This window comes from Micropterus dolomieu, linkage group LG20 (assembly GCF_021292245.1).
Source record: "Micropterus dolomieu isolate WLL.071019.BEF.003 ecotype Adirondacks linkage group LG20, ASM2129224v1, whole genome shotgun sequence".
Lineage (NCBI taxonomy): Eukaryota > Metazoa > Chordata > Actinopteri > Centrarchiformes > Centrarchidae > Micropterus > Micropterus dolomieu.
The window spans coordinates 19,705,597-19,732,343 of NC_060169.1; the positions used below are offsets into that span (position 1 = coordinate 19,705,597).

At 41.4% G+C, this 26,747-nt stretch overlaps 1 protein-coding gene across 1 annotated transcript in view; it reads right to left on the reverse strand.

The window, feature by feature from the left end:
* cgnl1 (cingulin-like 1) overlaps nt 1–22,185 on the reverse strand; it is a 31,326-nt gene extending 9,141 nt beyond the window's left edge. Inside the window, exons 1-12 of the mRNA XM_046031922.1 lie at nt 22,028–22,185; nt 17,930–19,589; nt 17,625–17,719; nt 15,795–15,900; nt 15,411–15,500; nt 14,697–14,833; nt 12,396–12,534; nt 11,450–11,662; nt 1,205–1,411; nt 961–1,065; nt 722–874; nt 130–300 (exon numbers count right to left, since the gene is read on the reverse strand). Of these exons, the coding sequence (XP_045887878.1) occupies nt 130–300; nt 722–874; nt 961–1,065; nt 1,205–1,411; nt 11,450–11,662; nt 12,396–12,534; nt 14,697–14,833; nt 15,411–15,500; nt 15,795–15,900; nt 17,625–17,719; nt 17,930–19,537 (3,024 nt within the window). The 5' untranslated portion in view covers nt 19,538–19,589; nt 22,028–22,185. The remainder of the gene's footprint in view (nt 1–129; nt 301–721; nt 875–960; nt 1,066–1,204; nt 1,412–11,449; nt 11,663–12,395; nt 12,535–14,696; nt 14,834–15,410; nt 15,501–15,794; nt 15,901–17,624; nt 17,720–17,929; nt 19,590–22,027) is intronic.
* Between the last annotated feature and the right edge of the window lie 4,562 nt (nt 22,186–26,747).

Here is a 26,747-nt window from a genome sequence, read left to right on the forward strand (position 1 = left end):
TCTGCATGGGAGGGCTCGGTTGGGCTGACTAATGATGGCCTTGACTTGACCGCTCTCACCATGAAAGCAGTGTCAGCATTCAAATCTGTGCCCATTAACGTTAAATGAGGCTGACATAGCCCAGTGTACCTCTTCTTGCAGGGTTGTGGTAGCCAGTAGGTACTTCTCCAGCTCTTGTCCTCGCTCCTTCAGAAGCCTCTGCAGCTCCGTCAACTCCCGACGGTTCTTCTCTTTATAAATATCAATCTGCTCCTGCAGCTCCCGTGTGGACAACTGGGATGCATCCACAATATCATTCATCTGCGGGCACAGTGAGACAGATAGAAATGTGAGAAATCTACACCAGAATCCATTCAAATATCTTAATAAAAACTGAACTACTTCAATAGTCATAGAAAAGAAAATGTTCTTTAGGCATTTTTACTATTTTCTTGTTAAGTCCCTGTGAGGTCAAAACCAGTTGGAATTCTAAAGCAACATGTCTGCCTAACAAAGCTTCTTTCAGTGTTTTAAAATAAGAGTCTCTAGACTTCTTGCATGAGAAACTGAACAAGCACTTGACCTCTGCATTGTTACTTAGTATTTAAGAACTACAACTCAATTCTTTGCTAAAACAAACAAAAAAACACGAAGATTAATGAATTAAAGCATTTTACCAAAATGAGACCACCAATACTTATGTGGAGTCTGCTGGGATGAATTGAAGACCCAATACACTCACCTCCCTCTGGAGCTTCTCCACTGTACGGTCCAGCAACCTCCTCTCATCCTCTATGTTGTTCTTCATGTTCTTGAACTGCTCCTTCTGAGTCCTCTCTTCTTGTAAGCTCTCCTCCAAGTCCTTGTGTTCGCTGCTCAGTTTGGTCAAGTTCCTCTGTAGAGGCACACGATGTAAAAGATGACAAACCACACTTGTGGTAGAAATCCACATTTCTCGACATGCAGTGTTGCTAATCTCACCTGCACATCCTCCAACCGAATGGTCAAGGCTCGATTGGCACGTGACATCTCCTCTTCTTGCTCCTTAATTTCAGCCAAAGATTCTTCCAACTGCTTTTTCTCTGTCTATTAAGTAGACATTTTGGCATATAACACTTTCATATAGTATAATGTGCTGATGTTTCAGTGTAGAACCTAACCAGAAATATAATAAAACTAGCATCAGTTGAAGTTCTGTCCCTCTTTATACGTCTTGACCCCTCACCTCCAGTCGGCTGACTCTGTCCCCCAGCCTGCTCTCCTGTAGCTTGGCCTCATCGATGATGCGGTTGAGTTTGGCCACCTCATTTTCCAGCTCCTGTGCCCGCCTGCGCAGGCGCTCGGTCTCCAGGGTTAGCCGTCCTGCTTTGCCCTCCACTGCACCCTTGGCTGCCTCCACTTCAGCCTTCTCACGGACCACTGCTGCGCTACTCTGCACATCAGAACAAGACATGAGGCTTCAGTACAAAGGGAAGCAGGAGTCTGTGACACTCAACAGAAAGTGGAACAAAGATGCACGATGGAACATTTGAGACTCTCTCAAAATACCTCATGCAACAAAAAGCTATTTGAAGTGCTCAGTGCTCACTGAAGCTTTGTTGCTGTGGAGACACCGAATAACAATGTCCTCCTGTAATTCTCTCACACTTCATAATAAACCACAAATGAAGGCAACTAAATCTGAGCTTTCATTAGCCTCTGCTGATTGAGGGCCAACAAAATCTGTGTGGTGGAAATTTTATCTTTCCTTGTGAAGAATTTAACAATTAAAGAAGTTACAGTCTTTATGCCATTTATTGAAAGAGAGCAGCATAATAAGTGAATTCAGCTGAAGAGCAGATTTGAAATTTGTTTAGACTCTGACCAATAGAAAACATAAAATGAAGAACATTTATTGCTGCCACCATAGATGTAGAATCTAGGAGAGAAGTCAGTCTGTGAAAACTCTCAGCATTGAGCCACAGTGGGAAAGAAAGAGAGAAACCTATTTCTCACGGGTCTCTATCTGAGTCTCTATATGACAAAACAATCTCTCAGAAATGTATTGTACCAAAACACAACTGCACTTAGTGGAAATGAAACTCAACTAAACAAAAGAAATTCAGAATATCTGTTCTTGCAATATCTTATGAGTTTATAATAAAGTAATGATTAATTTTGACCTTACAGTCTGAAGGCAAACAAGGCAGACTTGCTAGTCTCCTGTGCCACAAAATTTTGTCTTGTGATGGCTGTAACCCCAGAGTTATACAGTGTTGGTCTACACTTCCTGTGAGCTCTCCTAGCACTCAAATTTATGAATGAAGAGTGAGCTTTGACTCTGACATTACAGGGTGGAGTGCTGTACAGGAAAGAAAAGACGTGAGACAAACAGAAATACGAGTGCGTGTTTGTGAAGAGACAAAGAAAACTGATAACAATTAATACACAGACAACAGGTTTCAGTTGTGATGACAGAGTCAGTAGACAAATGACGTGCAAGGGTTTGTTTGGAAACAAAACTTAGGAATGTTAGCAGACTGGTTTGTCAATTTTTAAGTTTATCCAAATACAGTGATGTATGCCTGCACTTGAACACCTGTGGACAAAGACCTGCGGAAGACGTCTGCAAAATCTTTCACTTTAAGCTGAAACAGGTGAAACATAATTTAATTTAATAAATGTTCAAGAGAACATGTCAATTAGTTCATAAAGTTCAATGCTGTCTTCCTTACTGTTTGTTACTCATCACTGAGACTGCTGACATCAAAGTACATCAAACACACACACACACACACACACACACACACACACACACACACACAGTGTGCTTTGACAATTGAACTGACTGAGTTGTAAACCTGCTGGTGACACACTGATGACAGGTGGCACACAAAAATGTATCAATATAAACAGTTGGAACAAAAAAAATGTTATTTGTCTTAAGCAGCACCCTTGAAGGGCTGCAAAAACCCCTACAGCAGACTCCTTCCTGCTAAATAACATTGCAATCAGCAGGAGGAGGAAGTTCCCTTGACTTTGACACATCAGGAAAAACATACACTAGTCCCTTTTAAAAAGCATGACAAAGAAACAAGTTATCATTGTGTATTTTAGCTGTCATGAAATTCTAACATCAGTGGACAAATGTGTATAGTTTTGTGAGCACTTAATGTCACTGGGCATTTGAAGGAGGTTTTGAAAGTGGTAACTTATTTACAAATGCAAATTTTAGTTTCTGCTGGAATCCAAAGTCTGATACTCGATGGTCAGCATGGCTTGTCATCATCATGCGTGAATGGACACACCTCCTGTTCTAGAAAGGTGACGGTGCCTCCCTGCTTCAGGCCAGCCAGACCTGTTTCCCCCGTCACCACAGAGCCGCCCTAATCTCTGCCTCACTGGGTTATCAAATTAAACAAATAGTAGACAAATAGAGTAAGACCTACAGTTATGAAAATAAAAAAAAAAGAACATTATAATTTCAACCGAATCTCTCTTTTATAGCTCACAGATTCTGCTAACTGGCCTTCAACCTAAAATGACTGAGCTCTCCACCAGTGTTAATATTGTTATGATCGAGTTATTTCGGATGAATGAAGTCAGTTTCTAGGAGGTTTACATTAAGACTTCTACCCATGTAAAACAGGTGGTAATCTGTGTGGTTGTACTGGTTGTGCTGCGATTGTGTTAAGGGTGGAAGTTCAGGAATGGAAATGGGGCTTGGGCTGGATGCGGCGCTAAACACAGCTTTAGCTGCAATAATAAAGCATTGATAATAGTGTGTCAGGATTATGTCTGTGCTCCATTTTAACAACATACGCAACAAGTTCAGCCCTCACACTTCTCTGCCTGCCCCACTTCCCACACTGGGTCACAGTGGGTTAAAATCATGGGCAAAGCCGACCGGACAGAAAAAGGGAGACCCAGCTGCTGTCTGTGAGAGGAATCAGTGACGACAGCAGTGTCTGTGAACTGAAGTGGCAAAACCGCCTGTGGAAAGATAAACTTTTCTTAAACTGTAAACTAATTTCTCATATTTATCTGATCTATTTATTCTTTTTAGGCTTCACTTGATTCTTTTCTTATTCAGTCCTGCAAAAAGTCAATCATTTATTAAAAGTGTTAAAGCTTTATTAAAAGGTTACCTAACAATCACTGAAGGATTAGTACTAGCAAAACAATCACTTTATCAGCTATTAGAAAAATTAAACAAATCATTGTCTATTTAATAAAAAAAGTTTCACCTCTTTAAATACAAACTTAACAAAGAGACTGGCAACACGAGCAGACTTTTGTACTAGTAAAATAATAACGCTAGTCTGTTTTTTCTCCTCTACCTGAACTTAAAGTTTGACTTGGGTCCCATTGTGCACTTAAACTGTTTGTCTAAAGTTGCACATTAACTAACTTTGTGCAGTCTTTGAAGCACAGCACAAATGCTGAAAGTAAAGTATGTGTCCCAGGTCGTGTGCTGTGGTGAAATCTTGGCTATCTCTGTTGTTCCCACCAAATCAGCTTCCAGCAAAACAAAAGAGCAATTGGTCTAAAAATAAATACAGCGGCAAGAAACCGGCAACAGAAATCCACAACCAAGAAGAGCGTCAGTGTTTTTCCTGAACTTGTTCCCTCCATATTTTGGAAAACTGTAACTCTATAAATGTCAGCAAGATTAATCCCTTCATCAGAAAAAACAGATTACGATTCAACAACACCATAAAAATTCTCAAGTTCAAATGCAACTCAGAGAGATCCACTACAAGCAGGTGAAGGGCTCTGTACACCTGACTGACTTAAGTCCACAAGTCATTGAACGTGCTTTAAGGCATTTTTTAAATATCACCCAGAATTACTGTAAACAAAGGCAGTTTCTCCAGATAAAGAAATATTCCACAAAGCCAGCAGCTAGCATGTTGTCAGTCCTCTCGTCCCCCCATTCTTGATGTTGCTCTGCATGTGTTTTGTTGGGTTGAAGACAAACATGATGGAGGTGTTTCTTCCACAATTTTTTCCCCGCTGTCCACCATCAGGCAAACTATGAAAACATTTGTTCCACAAAACTCAACAGAATGGTGCGCAATATAACACGCAGTACAAAGGCTACCAATACTATTAATTTAGTACTATTAGTTTACTTTTTCAAATGGATGTGATTACAATTTATTGATGTTAAAAAGCAATACATAATAATTGAAAATTAATTTAATGCACTAAATAATACACAAATTTCACTTAGTCAAGTATTTTCTATCACAGACAAATACAGCATTTCGTACATGAAGTCAATGATATTATTGCTGTGCTTTGTTAAATTGCTGATAAGTGGTTTCTTGTTATCCAATTTCACTGGTGCACTCACCTGCAGGTAACTAAACCATGGTGCTATGAAACACATGATTTCCTTCTACAGCAGCTGAAAAAACACCGTAACTGTGATTTCACTTACAAAAACAGGCCCACAGCAACACAGACAAATTGATTGGCTGATACCAAATAAAGCTTCTGCAAAAGGTCCATAAATATTTTCTCTCACATTTCCTGCTCTTCCTGTTGTCAATCTTCACTCAACACGATTCCAGCCTCTCAGTCATTTCCTCTTTCCTGTGCTGTCAAAGCTCATCTCATTCACAAATTTCATATATCACCAATAAATGTTCATTTAACTTTCCTTCCTCCATACTACAAAACCAATCTGTATTCTCTTCTCATTGAATTACAAGTTATTACCTCCTGCAATCACAACTTGAGCCTAAACAAAGAGATTAGAGGTTTGCAAAGATGCTAAAATATGCGTGGCAGGCTAAAATAAGCCTTGTAACTCTTGTTAATTCTGTCTAAAGATTGACGAGCAGCGTTGTTAGTGCTGCAGACATGTATTTTATGTTTATTGGCCAGTCAGCTGCTTACTGTTTGGGTGGCGGGAGGTAAAATTAAGTCACTGATCCTGTTTTTCCCCATAGTGGGTTTAAACTTTTTGACAGCTAAAGTGATGCAGCGTAGTTGTGCCAAAGAATAAAATGGCTTTGTTGTCAATTATGGAAAAAGGGCCACATATTCAAACATGACTTGAAAATAAAACTGTCCAAGGTCATTCAGAGTACAAGATGCTGCCTGTACAGTATCACATTATCTGAACTTCATATCAGGAAAATAAATAATTTAAATAAAAACTTTGTTGGCAGGGTAGAAGCCTGAATTTGCTTTGCCAGCACAAAGTATGTGTTACAAATACAACAGCATTCCTCATAAAAGAAGGTATCCAGACCTGAGGTTAACTGGAACAGAAGCCCTGTCATGGACTGAAAGGAAGGATTGAAGTAGAAATTAAAACGCGACAGCTGAGAAGTGTTGGCATCTCTTTGGTCAAAGGAGGATGGTAATCAAATCTTGTCTCGTCCCTAGAGAAATGGGAACACAAACCTGCTTTTAAAAAGAGTCTCTGTGCAAATCCAAACTGCTTGTTTGCAGGGGTGTTGGGAGATATCAGGGAATTACAGAGACTAGTGAGATTGTGAATATGTAGATGCTCTAAGAGACATTTATGTTTCTTATTAATATTTAAATAAATAAAAAGAGAAACTTCCCTAAACATTTAACTCATTGGGATTTGCCTGTTGACACCTATAACACTATTATACTACTATAACTACGACCACGACTGCAATCACCATATAAAAAAACATGGCTATAAGGGTTTTGATGTGCCTTCATCACAGAGCACCACAGCTTGCAGAACACATTGATCAGAAAGCAGTGAACACACAATCTGAAGTGATCTGGAGCAAAAGTTATGTGTGGTCCCAGAGCTGCACAGAAAAACACAAAATAGTTTTTCACTCCCTGGCCATCTGTCCAGTCTTTCACTGCTTCCATCCCAAACACTGACACTTCCTGCAGTTAGTGCAGGATTATATCTGAAAGCAATCATTTATTTCTGGGGTTTCCTGGGACCAGATTTGATCAAACTGGGGTCTGTGATCTCATCTAATGTTTCTGAATAATAAAAACATCGAGATCATCTAATCTTAAAACTTTTATGTTGTAAAAATATTCAGCAAAGATCTATAAAATATGTAATATGGATTGTGCAATATTAAAGTGAAAAATATGATGTGAAGCACGATAACAGATGTACAACTCCTTATTACATTAATGACAAAGCTTTGACTTTCAGGCTTTGCAGTGCCAAAACTCAGAGGTTCAGTAAAGTCTAGGCAGAAAAGCAGAAAGGGGAGAAAACTGTGTTTTCAGTTTTCCAGGCTAAAGGCCAAAGAAGACAAGGTTTGAATAAACCTGTGAGCCAGAGGAGGAATGCTCAGAGTCCACATCCCACACAATTCAGTTCAAGTCTGAAGACTAACAACTCAAACAAGAAGATCTCAACCAACACTTATTTTATGTATTGAACCAGTCAGCTGGCATAGTTACAAATATAAGATCAAAATGTGATTGAAAATGCCAACAGCCTGTCAGATTCTGATTCATGTTCATGTGGATAAGAAGATAGTACACAGTTGTTTTTTCTACAATTACCTACTTCACAAGAAAACAAAATGACTGCCTTTAAAAGCACAGTTTGATGAATATACACTCAAGGTTTTAACCACTAGTCTCAACTGTTCTTTGTCATCTCAGGAGATGTGTATTTAACTTGACTCCTGCAAGTTGTTTTGGCAGATTAGGCTCTCATCACGTCAGCGCTCACAGGCAGCGAGGAAAAGGAACAACAATCAGGCCGCTGCCGGGTTTCACACGAACGTGACCCTCATATGGCCATGCAGCGACATTTTCTGAACTGAACGGAACCTTTCTGACTGAACTGCTGGGTATTTCATTCCTGTTTAATGTCATCAGTCTATAAAGTTATCATTGAAGCAGTTTGAAGACCTAATATTTCAACAAGAACAAACAGCTAATTCCTTGCCGTCTCTGTCAAGATCCAGAAACTCTCTCCACCATTTCCTTTCCTCGCTCGCTACCCTGCGTCTCCTTCCTCTTTCCAGCCGCCTGCCAAATCAGCTCCTCAAGCTACACTAGGAAATATAGTGCTATCATCAAACACGCAGACTCATGTGGGAGTTTTTACTTTCAAAACACGCCTGAGGGGGAACTCTTCTCTGGGCTACGTAAGTTTGATGATCAGACAGTGAGACTTCAGTTCCCACACTGCCAGAGATTACTCGAGAGGCAGGCAGAGATACGGGCGAGAATGGCACAGGCCAGAAAACGAACTACATTTAGGTAAGCGGGAGATCACTGCGGAGTCTTCTGTGGAAACTGTGGAGTTAGGAAATGAAAAAATACAGCACTTTGGATTGAGGTTACAGATGAGAGCGCGATAACAATGCGGCCGTGTTACACGCTGTGGCTCGGGGCTGTAGGTGAAACATAACAAGAGCTGGAAATTGTGCGATAAGCATAAGGCTCTGTCTTTACAGTTAAGAAGGGAGAGGACGGCTGAGACTTGTGACAGCCTCTAACAATGACAATCTGGAGTGCTGCAGAGATGGAGATGCAACGGCTGCACCCCGAAGAGGCATAAATGAAAAGGTCCGATCCTCTCCGAGCCCCTCCCGCAGGTCAGAGCGGGTACAGTTTAACAGAGCTGGAGCCGAGTGCAGAAGGAGGCCGGCAGGGTGCACATTCTCCACTTTGACCCTGACATTCTTGAAAACAAACTCTTCCCTCTACTCGCCGCACCTCATCTTTCCACATTTTTTGCATACCAACATATGCTGGCACGAATAATCAGATCCCCTTCCAAATGTCTTTTGTTATGGACCATTAAGAACCCAGACATGTAATGCTCCAAATAAGCAAATTCATATCTTCTCGAGAAAGTATGACCAAGATTTTTCAACCTTGATGAAATTCCACAGATTTCAGCTCTTTGAAAACACAATGCAGCTTTCAATTTAAGACACAAAACAGTTCCTTTCAGGGGGTCAGCCGCGCATCCCCTTTTCTTCAGCATACTGACCCACTTATTCAGCATGTCCCAACCCCCGCTGCTTTTATTGTGTGAAACAAACTCATCATTCATCATCGACTGAGGTCCACAATTACCCCCACTCTTTCGGGGCCACAGAAAGAAGAGAAGACACAACGCAACTGGGGAATGGCAGCTCATTAGATTAGTGATGGCTTGCCACTGCAATTAACTATTATACAGAGCAATTTAGTGCTCCAGTTTCCAGCAATCTTCTTTGCAAGGGCCGCTCTGGTCCCTGCAAACGTCAGGGCCACTCAAAGGAGGGAAAAGCAGCACTTTGATGCACAGTTCACTCTGGCAGTCCTTTTTCCTCTGTCTGACGCCCTCACACAAAGTAGGAGTGTACATGAGAGAATAAGCAGCTTTTCCTTTTATTGTAAGACTTTCTCATAACCTGTAGCTCAGACTCCTACCCACATGCTGTGAACATTTTGGACTTCACAGGCTTTCAAGACTTTGGGTTTCATGGTACTGTTTTGCTTAATATTTGAGATTCAAGATTTCTTTGGCATTTGTGCCTATCACACAGCAAACCATTATGTCCAGACTAACAGTATCTTTCACTAACATGCTTTAAAAACAGATATTTTGTAGGTATGACCCCAAAATATTTATTGTTCACTTACCAGATCTTATCACGTGTTTATACATTTGCCTGTTATAAATGTTATCACTATATACATGAGTGTCTGCATAATAATTATTAGGCACATAAATCTTATCTACAAATGTCTCATAAAGTCCAACCTCAGGAGAGAACACTAATTCAAGGACACAAACAAAAGGTTCCAACTATTGAGAACTCTTTGATATCTCAAAAGAGAAATAAACAATGACGTCATCTTGCCAAGTGTTTACAAACCACTGCGGGTAAACCCCTGATGACATACTCCCTCGGGGTAGCAGTACCTCTGTTCAACAAAAGGAAATGTTCTCAGACTCTTGCTGCAGAGCGCTGCTGTGGACCCCCACCAGGCCTGCAGGAAGCCGAGAACAAGGACAACTTCCACTCTTTGAGACAAACAGGACACATGTGAGTCACACAGCGACCTACTGGAAACAATGTGTCTTCAGTCCTTTCAGTGTGCTGTCTCCTGCTATGGACCGCTGCTCATCTCATCTTAACTCACCTTCCTCTATTTTTGAAACAACAATTGACAAACCCTCTGCTCTGCTCTAAAGAAAACTTCTAAGCATTCACTTAAATATTGGCCGGTTCTTCAGTGATACTATTTTACTAATGGTGCAGAATCACACTGATTTGCATAATGAAGGGTTCAAAGAGGTTTATAAAATCTGATGTGTAGCTTTTTTAGAAGTTATTTTTTGACAATGTAGCCACAACAATGACCTTGCCAGTAAGGCAACTCCAAACAGTTTCATATACAGATAAATGTCTCTAAATTTTATCATTAAACATCATTCCTCCTGTAAAATGTTTCCTCCCTACAGGAAGAAGAGATAAGCAAACACCTCCACAGTTGACTGGCTAGAAAGTCTTCCCATGAAAAATGATGACGAGCTAAATTTAACTGCTACATAGGGTTTCGTTTTTCTTCTGTTGACCCAGCTCAAGTGTGTGAACTCAAGCTTATTTTCCACTTGTGTCATTTGAAAACAACATACAACAACTTCTCAGCACTTGTAGGTGAATATCCTATGCCGATCTGCATGTTTAAACTACTTTCTTTGAGCAGTTCAATTACATCCCCTTTAAAAACTGACATGTTAAAGCTCTTTATCATCAGCATTTCGCTGCAAGCCAGTCAAGGAACCACTGACTTATGACCAACACCGCAGATATGCTGGATATACTGGAATGTAAAGGGTTAACACTGTGGGAGGAACTCTATAAATAGTGAAAAGTCAACGTTAACTTTCAACATGTACATAAGTCTACAGTGTTACTTCTGAGGCATTAAATGTTTTGATAAACTATTATTTAATGAAGGAGACTGAAGTATGCCAAGTGCGGCACAGTGCAAATATCTTGTTGGATGATTATTTATATTTTTTGTTTTATAATATTAACAATTCTTGTTTCACTCAGGACTTTTCCCTGCACTCCGCTTTTTGCCTGGTACAGTAAATCATATGTTGACATCTTGAATTCAACATTTTTTCAACAGCATTGGCCAATAAAACAAGGCCTTGTGGCCTACTTTTTGCACAGAAATACATACTGATTGAAAGTGACAAGCTTATTCTGGATACAGTATGTCCTGCCCGTTTTAAAACCAGCGTTGAGATAGTCAGCGCCACAGAGGGGAACTAGTGAAAAGGTGTAAACGTCACTTCAAAGCAGCGCCCCGACCTCTGATGACGAACATATGGCACAAGTTGCAATGCAAAACACACACACAGCTCCCTGATGAGATGCTTATCTCCACACTCCTCTGTGACAGGCTGTGTTTCTGGAATGGGGAAGGGCGAAGGAAATGAGGAGGAGGGAACACAGGGAGTCAAACTGAAGGAGACGGGGGGTGGAGGGGTGATTACCTGTTTGGCGTCCTCCAAAGACGTCTGCAGCCTGCTTATTTCCTTCTCATACTGCTCCCTCATATTGTCCATCTCCTGATCATGAACGGCCACTTCCTCCTTCAGGGCTCCTTTTAGAGCTGTCAGCTCCCTCTCTCGCCTCCTCAGCACCTCCTCCTGCTCCTCCTTGGCCAGGAGAACTTCCTGCATCTCCACCTTCAATTGCATCATGTCCTGTAGAAAACATGGGGACAGTTTGGTAACTTTTTTTCACTTGCAATTTGCAGAGTCACACTGGAGTTGACTCTGACCCTTAAGTTTGCTCTTGGTTACTTTCTCACTGCAAAAGTAGAGCCAAAGACAAAGCAGTATGTGGATATTTTGGAAATAACCAATATCCTTGCTAGTTTGTTCATTGAGATAAAGATAAAGCCTTCACCATACAAAGTTGTTAAGGTTTCAGTGTAAAAAACGGAGTTAATTTTGTACTGTGGTATGGGACGTAACAAATCATTGAACCCGTTTCTAACAGGCTAGTCTATACACTGGTTGTAGTTTTAAATGCAGTGTGAAACAGCTTAATGTTAACTCACTCTAAAAAAAGATTTTACTATATGGTTGTTGGGGTGGTGATGGCACAATGGATAAGACTATGCCTTTGGTGTGAGAGACCTGGGTTCAATCCCCCATTGTGACCCATCCACCATTGTGTCCCTGAGCAAGACACTTAACCCAGAGGCGTGCGGTCTGTGACATGTATAGCAATTTTAAGTCACTTTGGATAAAAAGCGTCAGCTAAAAAATGAATAAATAAATAAAATATGGGTTTATGTATTCAAGAGGCAATATAGAACATCTTCCATCTTTCATGGTGGTTTACAACACCACCAGCTGCCATCTGCCACATCACCCACAAGCTTAGAGCCAATAGAAAGTTTTCTCTAGAACTGTGAACGCTGTGCATTACCGCTATAATGATGTCTTTCTCTCCATCAGAGGTCGACTTCTTGGCCGAGTCAAGCTCGTCATGCATCTCTGACAGCTGGTCCTGCAGGTCTCTGATCTCTGTCTGATATTGCTCCCTCTCCATCTTCACCTGGAACAGCCTGATAAACCACACAACATGTCACAACACAGGTGGATGTGCACATACACACCCGCACACCTGCACATTAATTTGCACCTGTAAATGGTAGCACCAGTGCTGGGTCTGAATGTGAGGTCTACAGAGCACAGAGTTTAAAAGAAATACCTAAGTATGACAGACCAATGATGTCTAAACTGACAACAACGCTGAGGGGGAGGGTGATAAGTGATGTGAGGAAACAAACAAATCACCACACAGTCATGTACACTGAAGCAGGACATCTATACTTGCTGTAGACTCAGAGGGGAGCGACCAGTAGCTGAATGGTCGGAGAGCATGCCATATTACCGCAACATTTCTAGTTCAGCCAGGTAGAGTGTGAACCACAGGGGAGCCGGGGGCACTAAACTCACCCAAAAACATGGAAATTTTTGGGGGAGGGAAAAATGCTATTTTCGTCATGCATTTCTCTTTTCTGTATCTTCATCATCATGGATGATGGATGGATTTTAAAATTATTGATGCATGACTGATGCATGAGGGTGATTCATCACTAATTTCACTTTAATAAAGATACCGACATGCATGCTATTCTTGTCATTGCCATCGAAGCGTGGTAGTGCAATATTATAATCTTCACTCACTGTAACCCTAAGATAAGAAAGTAAGATAAGAAAATAGAAATGACTTTCTTAGTACCAATCAGTCTGTGCTCTGAATCACCATGATTCATTTAAGATAAAGCACAAGGTGAAACGCTGGAAAAGCTTTTTAGGCTACAGCAAGCAGGGTTTACCTTACCACTCATCTGAGCTTGAGGGGGTTTTCTTCCATTAATGATACTGATGGCAAGGCCCGTAATTTGGTTGTGTGAAAAAAGCCTCTCGTCGTTCTTTTTTATGGATCTTAAATGGACCCTCTTTGGAAAGTTTCGGCCCAACACCCTTTATTACACACACATTGCACATCATACTTCTCTCTCTACCCCCTGTTTCCTGTCTGCCTCTTCACCATCGATAGTCCAAAAAAGGTAAAAATGTAAAAAGTTTATGTAAAAAACAAACAAACAAATAGACTCAGAGGAGCTAAGCAATGTTTGTAACTGGGCTATTCATCCTGACAAAGAAACACAGTAAAGTTGAAACTGCAGATTAGAATCAACTGAAAAACAAAACTTCAATTGAAAAGTGAAAGATTCAAAGAACAAAAAAAACGAATTAAAAATGAAGCCCCAACACAGAAGGAAGCAGAAACTAAAGAGCACAGCATTCAATAGCATGGAAATCCACAAAAAGTATCACAGAAAATTTTTAAACCTGTAGATCAAAATACTGACAATTCTGCTACTGTTCCCATCTTAAACATGGAGAACCCCACACAAAACCACCAAGCTCTGGATAGCAGCAACACTCTGGACATCAGACTGACATCAGTCAAATAATAATAACTGTTAGTGCCGAATGAACAGTAAATCAGTCACCAAGCACACATTAATATGGAAGGTGAAAGACAAACTTAACAAACTCAGGAACTCACATGGTAACCACTCCAGTAACTATCAACAGTCTGAGTGGTTTCATCAACAGACATCCTACACTGGTTTCAGCGTGACAGTACATTGCAAAGCAACAGCTGATGAATAACCAGTCAAGCTAATTATTATTATTACATCCATGTGCATACAGGGAAATCCCAAAGCATCAATAACAACAGAAATTACATTAATTGGTGAGGAATAGCCTGAAAGGAGGAGCTGGGGTGGCGACGGATTACAGGCGGCTCACAGAGAAAGCAGCAGGGGTAGGCTAAAGCAGCTTGAATAAGGCACCTTGTATGGCTTTTGCCAATGAATACTGAGAGCAAAATCAACGGAGCCGTCAGCTGATGTGGGCTGACTTTGACATTGGCTGCAATCAGCTGATGTGCTGGAATTAAGATCTGAGCTCGACTTTGTTGCCAGCATGAACTAATGCTATGCTCAACTTGTGTCCAAGATGAGGATAACAGTAAAGGGAGTTGAACTTTGGTATTTTGCCTCTAAGCAAAAACAATTCTAACTAAGTTTTTAAAAAAAAGTAAAAGAAACACTGGCATTGACCATTTCTAGAAATACTAAATTAGTTTAGTCAAGTTAGATTAATCTACACTGATGGTCATCCAGCACTGTCACTCTGCACTTACTCTTCGACTGTGGTCTGGAGCTCGGCCTCTGTTTTGGCTAGTTTTTCCTTCAGATGCTTGCACTCCTCTGCACTCCGCTCCAACTCCTGCTGCAGCTCCTTCAAACCGTCTGCTATCCTCTTGTCAGCCTGGTTCTTCTGATAGTGACACACACAAATATTCATGTTGACATTTCAAAGTAGATCCGCACATCTAGGTCTTTTACATCTCCCATGTCAAGCTTTTGCCATTCCGGTTGAAATGTATGTGCCTACTGTCATTTTCAGTGTTTTGTTTGTTCAAGGGATCCATTTTGAACATAGGAGGATCCCAACTACATGGAAAAACAGCATATATGAAGTGCTTGTTGAAAACCGTTTCACCCCAAAGTAAATGCATTCTCAATAGTTTCAATTATTTAACCTTGTACAGCTTACTTCATTGAAACACCCCCAACACAGAATTACAGGTTTCCATGAGAATAGTCTGTTTATTCTATTATTCTGAACATTTAAATGCGCCTTTGTGATCAGCTTAGCCAATTCCACATCGTACCAGTAGTTCCAAAATATCTCTATAAATTCAACAAGTTAAACTCTAATCCTTTAAACCTACTTTCCAGCCAAAACCTTGATTAAAGGATATTGTCAAACTGCAACAAGTTCAGCAATAAACCGACATGCCAACATATATAGGCTTGTGTCAGAGGCCCAGTTCTAGTGAGATTGTTGTTACCTCGAGTTGTCTCTTCAGATCAGTCTTTTCTTTCTCCAGTTCGGCATTTTGCTCCTGCAGAGCTTTGGTCTGCGCAGCAAAGTCCAGGGACTGACAGAAGGAGACAGATGTTTTAAAGTTATTTCTTATTGATCCATTATGAATACAAATACACACTGAATGCAAACTGAATATTGGACTCTTTAGTAAAGGGTAAATAGTCGATAGCTGACAGTATCTGACTAAAGCAACATAAGTTTGACATAATATGCACGCAGTTTTAAAAGGAAGTTCAGTAGAACTACACTTTTACAGTCCAAAATCTAGGAATTTAATATAAAAATATGTAAAGATGCTGATGTTGATATGTAGTTGGCATATCACAATAATATAACAATGTCTCACTTTGTTGTCGCCTTGTGAACTCGCCGTGGCCCGAGACTTTAGCGTTTGTATCTTCTCAAAGACGAGGTTGACTTTTCTCTTTGTCATTTCATCATTGTCGTTGCTTCTGCAGACACACACCCAAGATAACACACTTTTTTTAATTCCAGACTGTTCTGGGAACAGAGTAAGTCATTCCCAGCTTAGAAAGGGTCAGGAAGGATCATGCTGCTTTGAAGTGTCACCTCACAGCACAAACAGCTTCATTACACCCATCCAATAAACATGAGCGGAAGAATAGAACATATGGGCAATATAATGGGATTTCTGCAGAGTCTAATTGGATCACCTACTAAATTTGTAGGAACCAGAGCTGAAAATGTTGCAGCAACCATGCAGGGGTTAAGAAATACCACAATTTCTAATGCTTTCAAATGTAAACATCCGAATTGCGATCTTCTTTTTAAAAATGTTATGGATGACTTGCTCAAGGCATCCAGATGATATAAAATTAATTATATGGCATAGTAAACATTTGCATATTTTTTCAATAATAAAATAATAATTATTGAAACAAAAACAGAATCTGTAAGAAGCCTGTATTCACAGTATTTGGTTATGAAACCAGCTACACCCACAAATATTCTTCTTCATGCCCATCCTCTCTGATGGTAACATAGATTATGTCCTATATTTCAAAAATAACAGTGGCAACCAATTGCAGTACCGTTCTAGTCAGTAAAAATCTTAAAATAAATATCACGTTCTCCGGAACTAAAAAAAAAGAAAATAAAAATAGCTTTGTCTTTTAAACACTGGGCATTTCTCAGTTTAAAAGCCCAAAAATTGGAGGATTTGCTCACAGAACAATATTTAATCATCCAGTTAAGTGAAAACATCAGAATCCACAAAAGTGGAGTTACAACACTTTCACGTGACAGCAGTAATATATTAGTTCAATAAATTACATGGCTTACACAGAAAGCCAAAACTCCCCCAACCTCTCTTCTCCTCATACAGATGATTTTCATTAAACCTTTATAACCCCTGCCGATGAATGTTTGTCTTGAGAATGGAGCTCAGTTTCAGCCCCAGAACTTCCATCTGTGTTTCCTTTCCTTTGTCCTGTGACTCCTGACCTGTGGCTCGACACACCCAAGCAGTTTCCTGTTCCCTTTCGGCAGTACCACAAGCCTGTAGTGCATGCAAGAACTGTAGGAAATGGCAAACTGTTTCTCACTGTAGGACTACCGCAGAGTACAGTTTCATTGGGATGCGTTTCAACTTAAACGTTCTCCAAAAACAATTCTTGACATTGACTTGCTAAATTAATTAAAATACTGTAAAGAAAACATAAACCATCACTGAATTAAATCCTTTAAAACCTAAAACTGCATTTAACCTTTTAACCCAATATGCCTTTTCTTAACAGGCCGTAAGTATCTGATTACAAAAGCAAACAGAACGTCTTCTCCTCATTTCACACTGCAGGAAAGACAAAGCAGAGAGAGAACGTGAAAACAAACTCCAGACAGCTAGATCCCTCGCAGCCTGGATGGGAGGGTAAGAGGAGCACATTCCTTCACTTTTATCACAAACAGTCCAACTCTGATAAAAACCATTTATGCGCTCCCACAGAGAACCCTCCTCCATCATGAAGCACTGCCTTATGGTACAACATGCTGGATTTGGGCTTTAGAATGAAAAATTAAGATTTCATGATTCAAGTAACAGCCACAGATTGAGACTTAAACATTTTCACAATATTTGGTCAAAAATGTTTTCATTAATATGAGCAAATAAAGCTAAAAAAAGTACAATGATAAGAACAGAAAAGTCTAGACAACTCACCCATCCTTAAGGTAACTGAACAAAATTTGCTTTGCTGTCTCTTCATGTGTTTGTTGTGAAAGCTCCTGTTGACCTTTCAGAAGATCGGGTGTCGCCTGGAAATGGCAGTAAATGAGAGGGAGATTTTAATGAAATAAGAAAGATCTTGACAAAGCAAAAATGGTGTTCTTCTCTCACAGATCCTCATTTTAAAATACTGAACAGACAATTGTCTGTTGGACAACATAGTAATAATAGGAAAAGTTCAAACAAAGAAATTTCAGATGCCAATCTTAGTGTTACAGCATAGATCTCTTCCTTTTTACCTGAACATCTGCCTCTGTACTGGGCTTTTTGTCTGCGGTGGAGGAAGGCTTGGACAGCGATGTTGACAGCGATGCTGTCAAAACCTTTCCAGCTGAAGCGGCGCTGTCCTCGATCTCTTTACTCTTATATGACAATGAAGATGTCTGTGGCTTTTTGTATACCTGTATGGAGCCGACACCTTTCGAGATGGTGCTCTGTGGGGAGCCGGGCGCGCTGGTGGCACGAGATGAAGCTCTGGAGTCCACCTTACCATCTACAGCCGTGAGCCAGGAGTCCTGACTGCCAGATGCTCTCTGCAGTCGTAGCTGTGAGGGACGCAGGACGTGCTCCATCGTGCCTCGGTAGCAGCTAGAGCCATCTCGCAGGCCGAGGGCGCTATCCACACTGCGTGAGCGCTTCCTATCCTCTGGATTGATCCTGTTCCTGCGCCCTGCCCTGCCCCTGCGCTGATGGCTGCCATCTTTGCCATCAAACTTCTCAATGAGCTCATCGACACCAGGAATGGAGCCTGTGTCAATGTCTCTGCCTGAACCGGGGAGGAAAGGGATGTAGCGTCGGTTCTCGTGGCGGTTGATGGTGTCTGCGTACAGTGCCTCCATCTGGTCATCCACCAGAGCCTTAGAGGAGGAAGAGGAGGAAGAGTGGCGGGAGCGGGAAGAGGACTGAAGAACTGGCCCACTGGAGTCAGTCCTGCGTAGCGGAAGGACATCAGGCTCACGGCGGGTGCGCTCCAGGCTGGAGTTGGCGCTGCTCATTGAACTGGCCGATATGCATGATATCTTGCTCTGCTCACTCGTGGGACTCGTCATAGCAGAGGGCTGAGGCTGGGCTGCAGACACGGGTTGGTTCTGAGTTTTAAAGCCTGGCTTGGACTGAGGTGGATTCAGGCTGGTGAGACGAGGTTGGGACTGCGGCTGAGCCACTTGTGATTGTGGCCTGGTCTGAGGCTGAGTGAGCTGGACTGGAGGCAAAGACTGAGGCTGTGACTTCAGGCTATTAGATGGAAGTTGTCTTTTCTCTTGCTGCTCAGGAGCTTTATTATGGTCCAGACTGGATGACTTTGTGTGGGAGGGTGCAGGTACAGCAGATTTGGAGGTGGAACTCTGCTGCTGGTTCCCAGTCTCAGCCAGAGGCCTTGAAGGCAGGCTGGGGATACCATCAAGGTTCAGGGAGTTGGTGTCTGGATCATACGGCTGCAGTATCTCAGGGTGCTTCTGAAAGTTCAGAAGTGTGGATGGTTTCTTTCCTTGTGAATCTGCGACACCATTTTGAGGCCCGGTGTAATGCATCATCTTCTGAGACCTGTAGTCCATGAAGGGGCTGCTGGATCCAGCCTCCTTTCCTCCCCTGAAATCATACTCCTCAAAGTTCTCAATAAAAGAGCCCTCTGCATCGACGTACCCGTTACTGTTAGGGTCGATATAGGAGTGAGAACCCCTGTCCTGGTTGTTGAGAACTACATAGGGGTGACCATCTATACCCTGGACACGGATGCTGAGACCGTATGTACCAGCTCCATTACTGTGGGGCTTGGAGGGGCGGGACGGCTGAGTGTGGCCCCGCTGTGGTCCGCTGTTGGGAATGCCAGTCACTCTGTACGACTCCATCAGGAATGCAGAAGGAAAATAAATCCCTCTCCCTGGATCAGGTGGCCCACCTCTGCAACCAAAGGTTTAGACAGGCTGGATTAGTCAGAGATGAGACGCTTCATAATTCAGTGATATCAACAAACATTTCCCAGAGTCACCCTCAGCCACTCACAAAACATTAAACGCTCCCTGCATTTAATTATGTTGCCCGCTTTCATTTTCTTTTCTTGTTTTGCATTCTTAATGTTCTGTTGTCTCTCCAAGGACACCTTTCCTGTCAAACTGCTCGGCTAATATGCTCAGGCCAAATGAAGAATCAGACAATAAGCTCCCTGTGATGCCTGTAACATCTTAGAACCCATAATATCTCTAGACAATGACATTGGCCGCATTCTTTTTAACAGCAAAAATGACCAGGTACTGTTCAAAAAGGCCTTGCAGGTGTGTGGCTAACTGGGATTGTATAACAAAATGAGTATGTCAGACCTGAGAAAAATGTGAGAGCTCTGTCATCTCTACACAACTTTGGAGGGTGTTAGAGTGAATATTCAGTGTATGTGTTTGTGTATGCACATACACAGCATAGTTAATCCTTGTAAATGACATTGTAATTTGCAGCCCACGATCATGGGAAATGCCATGAAAAGAGAGCAACAAAATCTTATTCGGCTCATGTTGTCACATTTATAATAATGGCAGGGTTGTCAAGAGTTGACAGATTTGCAGCCCAAACGTGAGAACACAGCTGGCAATAAATATCAAACTGTGTACAAATATTAAAGTAAGTAAGCTGCTAAGTGTTTTTCGTGACACATTTATGCCTGGGAAGCCGGCGAAGACAAAGCCATCAGCGGCCGCCATGTGTTTCGCTGGACAATGGGCTTTTAACAGGCTCATGTTTGCCTTGCTGATAGCGTCCCATTCTACCTGAAATAATTTTACAGTACAAAGACGGGCCGAGATGGGCCTGGAAGAAGCACACGGATAAGACTGACAACAAAGGCAAAAGCAGGATATATCACATTAGCATGAAATAGGTAAAGACAAACTATGGAAAAAAGATATAGCATCATGTAAGACGATATGCAGCTTGAGAACATTTGTTAGCTGACACAGACTTTGCCATACTGTATGTATGCAATTGGTTTACACCATTGTGGGTAAAGATGCAAAACACAAATCAGTGAGCAAGATAGCTTTATGGCAATATTGGATGCTTTATTATTTTATGTGACGACATGAGAAAATATACTGATTTGTCATCGATTCAATCCGCTGGATAAGTCAAAAAAAGACATTCCTGTCTGACAATTTTGGTCTATAACCATTCCAAAATTGATTTTTCCAATAATGTACTATATTAGGGTATATATCAATATCGCTGTTTTTGTGTCAGGTGAGGTGGCCTGCTTCTACCATTTATTTCATACATGTCAGCCACTCCCAGCGCCACATGAGAATAATTCACCTCAGCTTGGTTTCGACAAGTCAATGAATACAGTGACTGGTTGATCCTGGTGCTTCAATTAGTCAGAATTAGTCAGCTTCACACTCTGTAGTCTGAACAGGAGGAAAGAGGAGGGCCATGGTAAAGTGTCCTGTCAAGGACAGATTAAAGCCAAAGAAGACACAACAGACTCTTTCATTCTTAGTGTCACATGTATCCAAAACACAAGGGCTCCAACAAGTGTGCAGCTATGTTCCTCCCATTGTGTTTTTCACTGCAAAAAGGAGGAAACCCTCACTGTGCTGCCCCCACATAGAGGCAGTACGGCCTTCACTGGCCCCTGTCCCGCAGAGCAGAGAGGTCAGCACAGGAACACAGGTTGGATGTCAAGGCCCTTGCTTTGATCTGTGCAGAGGGTAGGCTCTGCAAAGATTTAACGAAGCAGATGTTTATCTCCTCATGTGAACTGATTAGCTTTCAGTGTCGCAGAGAGGTTGTCTGTAACTGCAGTGACTCACATCACTACAAAAAGGACGACCACTAAAGAAATGAGTATAAAAAGTTTAACCAAGTCCTTCAAGACAGCAAGGGTTTACACTGTGGGAAAATATGTCAAAGTTACGTAACATGAATGTGAGTCCACAAATCTGGACCATCAGGTAAATGCAACGTGAACTTTTGTAAACAAAATTAAAGCCATACCACTGTTGTGTCAATCATAAACAGAGGTTGGAGTAATATAAAATCATTAAAGCAGCTATTTAGGAAAGGAGAAACAGCTGCAGTTTGAGTCGACGCAGTTTTAACGTTACATCGCTGCTCAGTGCAACAGGTGGCATGAATCACACCACCAGCCTGAGATTTACTGTAACCCCTCTGGTTTGAGATACATTTTTCTCACTTCCACGCGTCACTTAATTTAGTCGAGTTTAGAGAAAGTTAAATTGTCCTTTTTTGCGTTAAATGTTAAGTTTTTAGCCTCTTAATGAGCTTAAGGGCTGTTCACGCTCCCACAGCAAACTGAACATCTACAATGAATAAGTGTTTGTGAGTTTACTCACCAGCGTCGCGTTTCTGTCTGGTTTAGTGATCGCAGGTTATAAGCGTTTGTTTCAAATGTTTTTTTTAAAGAAGATACACGGTTGAGCTAAAGCATCCACGCCACTGCTTGCTAACTTATTTAGTCCCGTGTTGTTTTCTAAGATTGAGAGAGAGAGAGAGAGAGAGCAGGACAGTGTCAGAACTACGTCCGACCCTCCGGGCCGCTCCGCCTCCTGAAACAAGCGCACAAACCCGCCCACCTACCCAAAAACCAGCCCGCTGGTCCAGGAACAGATTTCACACCATGAATTCTACCTCAAGCCTTGGCGAGACCACTTGTCTTAGGCCCAGCTTCAGTTTCAGCTCAGCAGGGTCTCGAGAGACTCAAAACAAGTTGTAGGTGTGACCTGACACCCACTCCGTTAATTAGTCTTTCATATGAGCTCGTTGACATCTTTTAAACTGAATAAAGTATCACATTTTAGCTGGGCCGACATAAAAAACGTATCACAAATACAAAATGACTGAGTTAACAGATTTGAGGTGTGAGTCACTATTTTGCTATGTGAAACAAAATGTTCCAGTAGATAGTAATCCTGATATATCTTTTGAAATAACTAAAATAAATATGTCAGAAAAACTGGGAGATTAAAATAACACGTTAAGTTCACACATTTCTTATGCAAACGAATGTTTTTTTATGCCCTGGGAGAATCTGTTCGCCTCAACTCCAACTCAATGCAAGTTTAATTATAAGCTGTCTTGATGTCTTTAAAAACCGAGAGCGTCATCTAGTGGATAGTAAATGGCGGTTTGTTAATGAGAACCTGTGCTGGTGGCACTGGCGTTAACTCACACAGACGGTGCTGTAAACGCACCACCGTGAATACACACCATCCCTGTGCATCACACAGAGCATCTTGATGCACAGGGATGGTTTGAGGCAGGTATTCTGTCTTATGATGAAGAAAAGTTGAAAAATGTTCAGCATGCACTGGAGAGTATTATTTTAGAAATGGCGTGTCTGTGGTGTACACCTACTTTAAGAGGAAGTGCGGGACTAAGCAAACAACACTGAGCAGTGATAAATAATATCTAGGATGGCTTAAAGTAGGCCTAGGTAGTAGCAGCAGCAGGATTACAGTCAGTTTATAAATATCTCACAGAACAATAAAAAAAAAAGTACAATTCAAATCAGCCTTATTGGCATGAATGTATAACAACAATATAACAATAATATGTGATCATGTTTCGATTTTACTGCATATACTGTACCTACACCCTATACTGTATAAACTGCGTTATGAAATAAACAATAAAAAAAAAATATATATATATATATAACAATAACCAAATGTGATTCTGCAAGTGTCAAATTTTTACTGCCACAATAAATACATAAATAACTGTTTTATTGTTGTTGACACTGTCTTAGAAAGGTGTTGATTTAACACTGGTTATGTTGGAGGCTATACTTCTGGTGTTGTATTGGATTGCATGATGCTGTCAGGTTTTCTAATACATTTGCTGTTGTAGAAACACCTGTCCAGAACTATTGAATTTCACTTTTTGTGCTATGAAAACGGTCAGATAGCTAAAGCTGCTTCTGATTGTCTGGACAAATTTGTAATCATGTCCTTGAAAGTTCTTGCATGGTTTGCTTGTCTTCAGACATTTACATCACTGCAACATTTACACATCACTAGTGTAAAAACAAAACAAAAAAAAACAATCAAATACCCAGCTCTCAAAACGTTTTAGTAACAAAATGTCTGTTCATTCAGTGTATGTTACTTTACGCTGTATAAAATGACCCAATTCAACATTTTCACAAATAGTACTTCATACAATGACAGTTTCAGTACAATGACCAGTGATAGAAAAACATAATCAAAACAATACTTCAAAATCTTACCAAAAGTAAGTACAAAGGTAATTGTTAAAGGTACTTCAAATATCAAAAGTAAAAATACGGTATTCATTCTGCACACCAACAGCCCTCACAGGGTTGTACTGTACATATGAATGGATCAATATTACTACTGCGTTAACTTGTAAGCTACATTTTAATGTTGTGGCTAGTAGAGAGGGAGATGATTTTAACTACTTTACACACTGTTAAATAAAATGAAAATACTCAAGTAAAGAATCTCTACAGAGAGAGTACTACAAACCTTTCAGCACTGACAGTGACAGAAAACAAATTGTAACGTTCACTGTGACTTAGAAGAAATTAATGATTTTTATAAACCTTTCCACAGCCGCATAAACTACAGTAAACTAGAGGTCCAGCTGCCCCTGTGCCTTTGTGGTAGCCCACTGTTTATATTTGTGTCCGCAGAGAAACCGCGCAGCACCGCAGCCTTTAATCTGAGTTCTGTGCCGCTGTGTTGGGTTACAGCAACACACAATAAGAGCTCTGTTCTCCGCTGAGGTGCCACAGCTGGGACCTCTGGGCATGCTCAGTACACAGCTCAGTCTTATCCTGATTATATGAAGGACTGCAGGCTTTCCAATGGCAACCCAACCTAACTGACATGCACCAGAGATGTCATAGAGCTCATTCGATTTCATCTTTTCCATTGTGGATTTTGCTGGCTCTGCACTAGTGTGACTGTAGACAATGTGGTGGAGAAAAGACTGTATTTCCCACTCCCAGTCTGTCAAGTTGTTTAAGTTTGCAGATGATAAAGCATTAGTAGCATGGTAATGTGGCAGCTCAGAGACATTAGGTTTCATCCCTGGTGTGCATCCAACAATTTGGAACTGAATGTGTCTAAATCAAAAGTAGTAGTCGTGGACTGAACAGCCATCTACCTTCATAAACAGTCAGGAAATCCAACAGGTGGAGAACTACAAATTCTTGGGTGTAACAGTTTCCTTGTATTTAAAGTGGGACATCAACACAGAAACAGAACAGAAAGCTCAGCAAATACTTCAACTCTTTTGGAAAGCTAAACATTTTCGATATCACAGGAGAGTATGATGCAGTTTTATTATGCTGGTGGAGAGCACCCTCACCTATGGATCAACTGTGTGGTATTAAGAAAACACTTGAGCACAAGACAGGAAACGTGTGGACAAAGTGGTGCAAACTGCTTGAAAAGTCATCAGCCAAAAAGGGACACACGATTCTTAGACTCTTCTCACCTTCCTAATCATCTTTATAACTTCTTTCTGAAAAAATATCAAAGCTGGGTTCAGCAACAGATCTTGCCCAGAGGCCAGTCTCATCATTAACTCTAAATTATCACCAATGTGCTGTTATTATTGTTGTTCATATCGTATTGTGGACAGATAATGCGACAATGAGCTCCTGGGCATAGGAGCACGACACCTAGACTCTTTCAGTAACGTGTTGCAGGTGAAGCAGAACTCTCAGGTGCTGCTGTCGGATCGAGAAAAAAAATATATACAAAAGTGAGTACACCCCTCACATTTTTGTAAATATTTGATTAGATATTTTCATGTGACAGCACTGAAGAAAGAACACTTTGCTACAATGTAAAGTAGTGAATGTACAGATTGTATAACAGTGTAAATTTGCTGTCCCTTAAAAATAACACATCACACAGCCATTAATGTCTAAACTGCTGGCACTAAAAGTGAGTACACCCCTAAGTGAAAATGTCCAAATTGGGTCCAATTAGCCATTTTCCCTCCCCGCTGTCATGTGACGCGATAGTGTTACGAGGTCACAGGTGTGAATGGGGAGCAGGTGTGTTAAATTTGGTGTTATCACTCTCACTCTCCCTCCTACCGGTCACTGGAAGTTCAACTTGGCACTTCATGACAAATAACTCTCTGAGGATATGAAAAAAAGAATGGTTGCTCTACATAAAGATGGCCTAGGCTATAAGAAGATTGCCAAGACCCTGAAACTGAACTGTTGCACGGTGGCCAAGACCATACAGCGATTCCACAGGACAGGTTCCACTCAGAACAGGCCTCGCCATGGTCGACCAAAGACGTTGAGTGCACGTGTTCAGAGTCATATCCAGTGGGTGTCTTTGGGAAATAGACGTATTGAGTGCTGCCAGAATTTCTGCAGAGGTTGAAGGAGTGGGGGGTCAGCCTGTCAGTGCTCAGACCATACGCCACACACTGCATCAAATTGGTCTGAATGGCTGTCGTCCCAGAAGGAAGCCTCTTCTAAAGATGATGCACAAGAAAGCCCTCATGGATTACTGGAACCATGTCCTGTGGTCTGATGAGACCAAGACAAACTTATTTGGTTCAGATGGTGTCAAGTGTGTGTGGCGGCAACCAGGTGAGGAGTACAAAGACAAGGGTGTCTTGCCTACGGTCAAGCATGGTGGTGGGAGTGTCGTGGTCTGGGGCTGCGTGAGTGCTGCCGGCACTGGGGAGCTACAGTTCATTAAGGGAACCATGAATGCCAACATGTACTGTGACATACTGAAGCAGAGCATGATCCCCTCCCTTTGGAGACTGGGCCGCAGGGCAGTATTCCAACATGATAACGACCCCAAACACACCTCCAAGACGACCACTGCCTTGCTAAAGAAGAGGTTAAAGGTGATGGACTGGCCAACCATGTCTCCAGACCTAAACCCTATTGAGCGTCTGTGGGGTCTCCTCAACCTCTGACATCCACCAGCTCCGTGATGTTGTCATGGAGGAGTGGAAAAGGACTCCAGTAGCATCCTGTGAAGCTCTGGTGAACTCCATGCCCAAGAGATTTAAGGTAGTGCTGGAAAATAATGGTGGCCACACAAAATA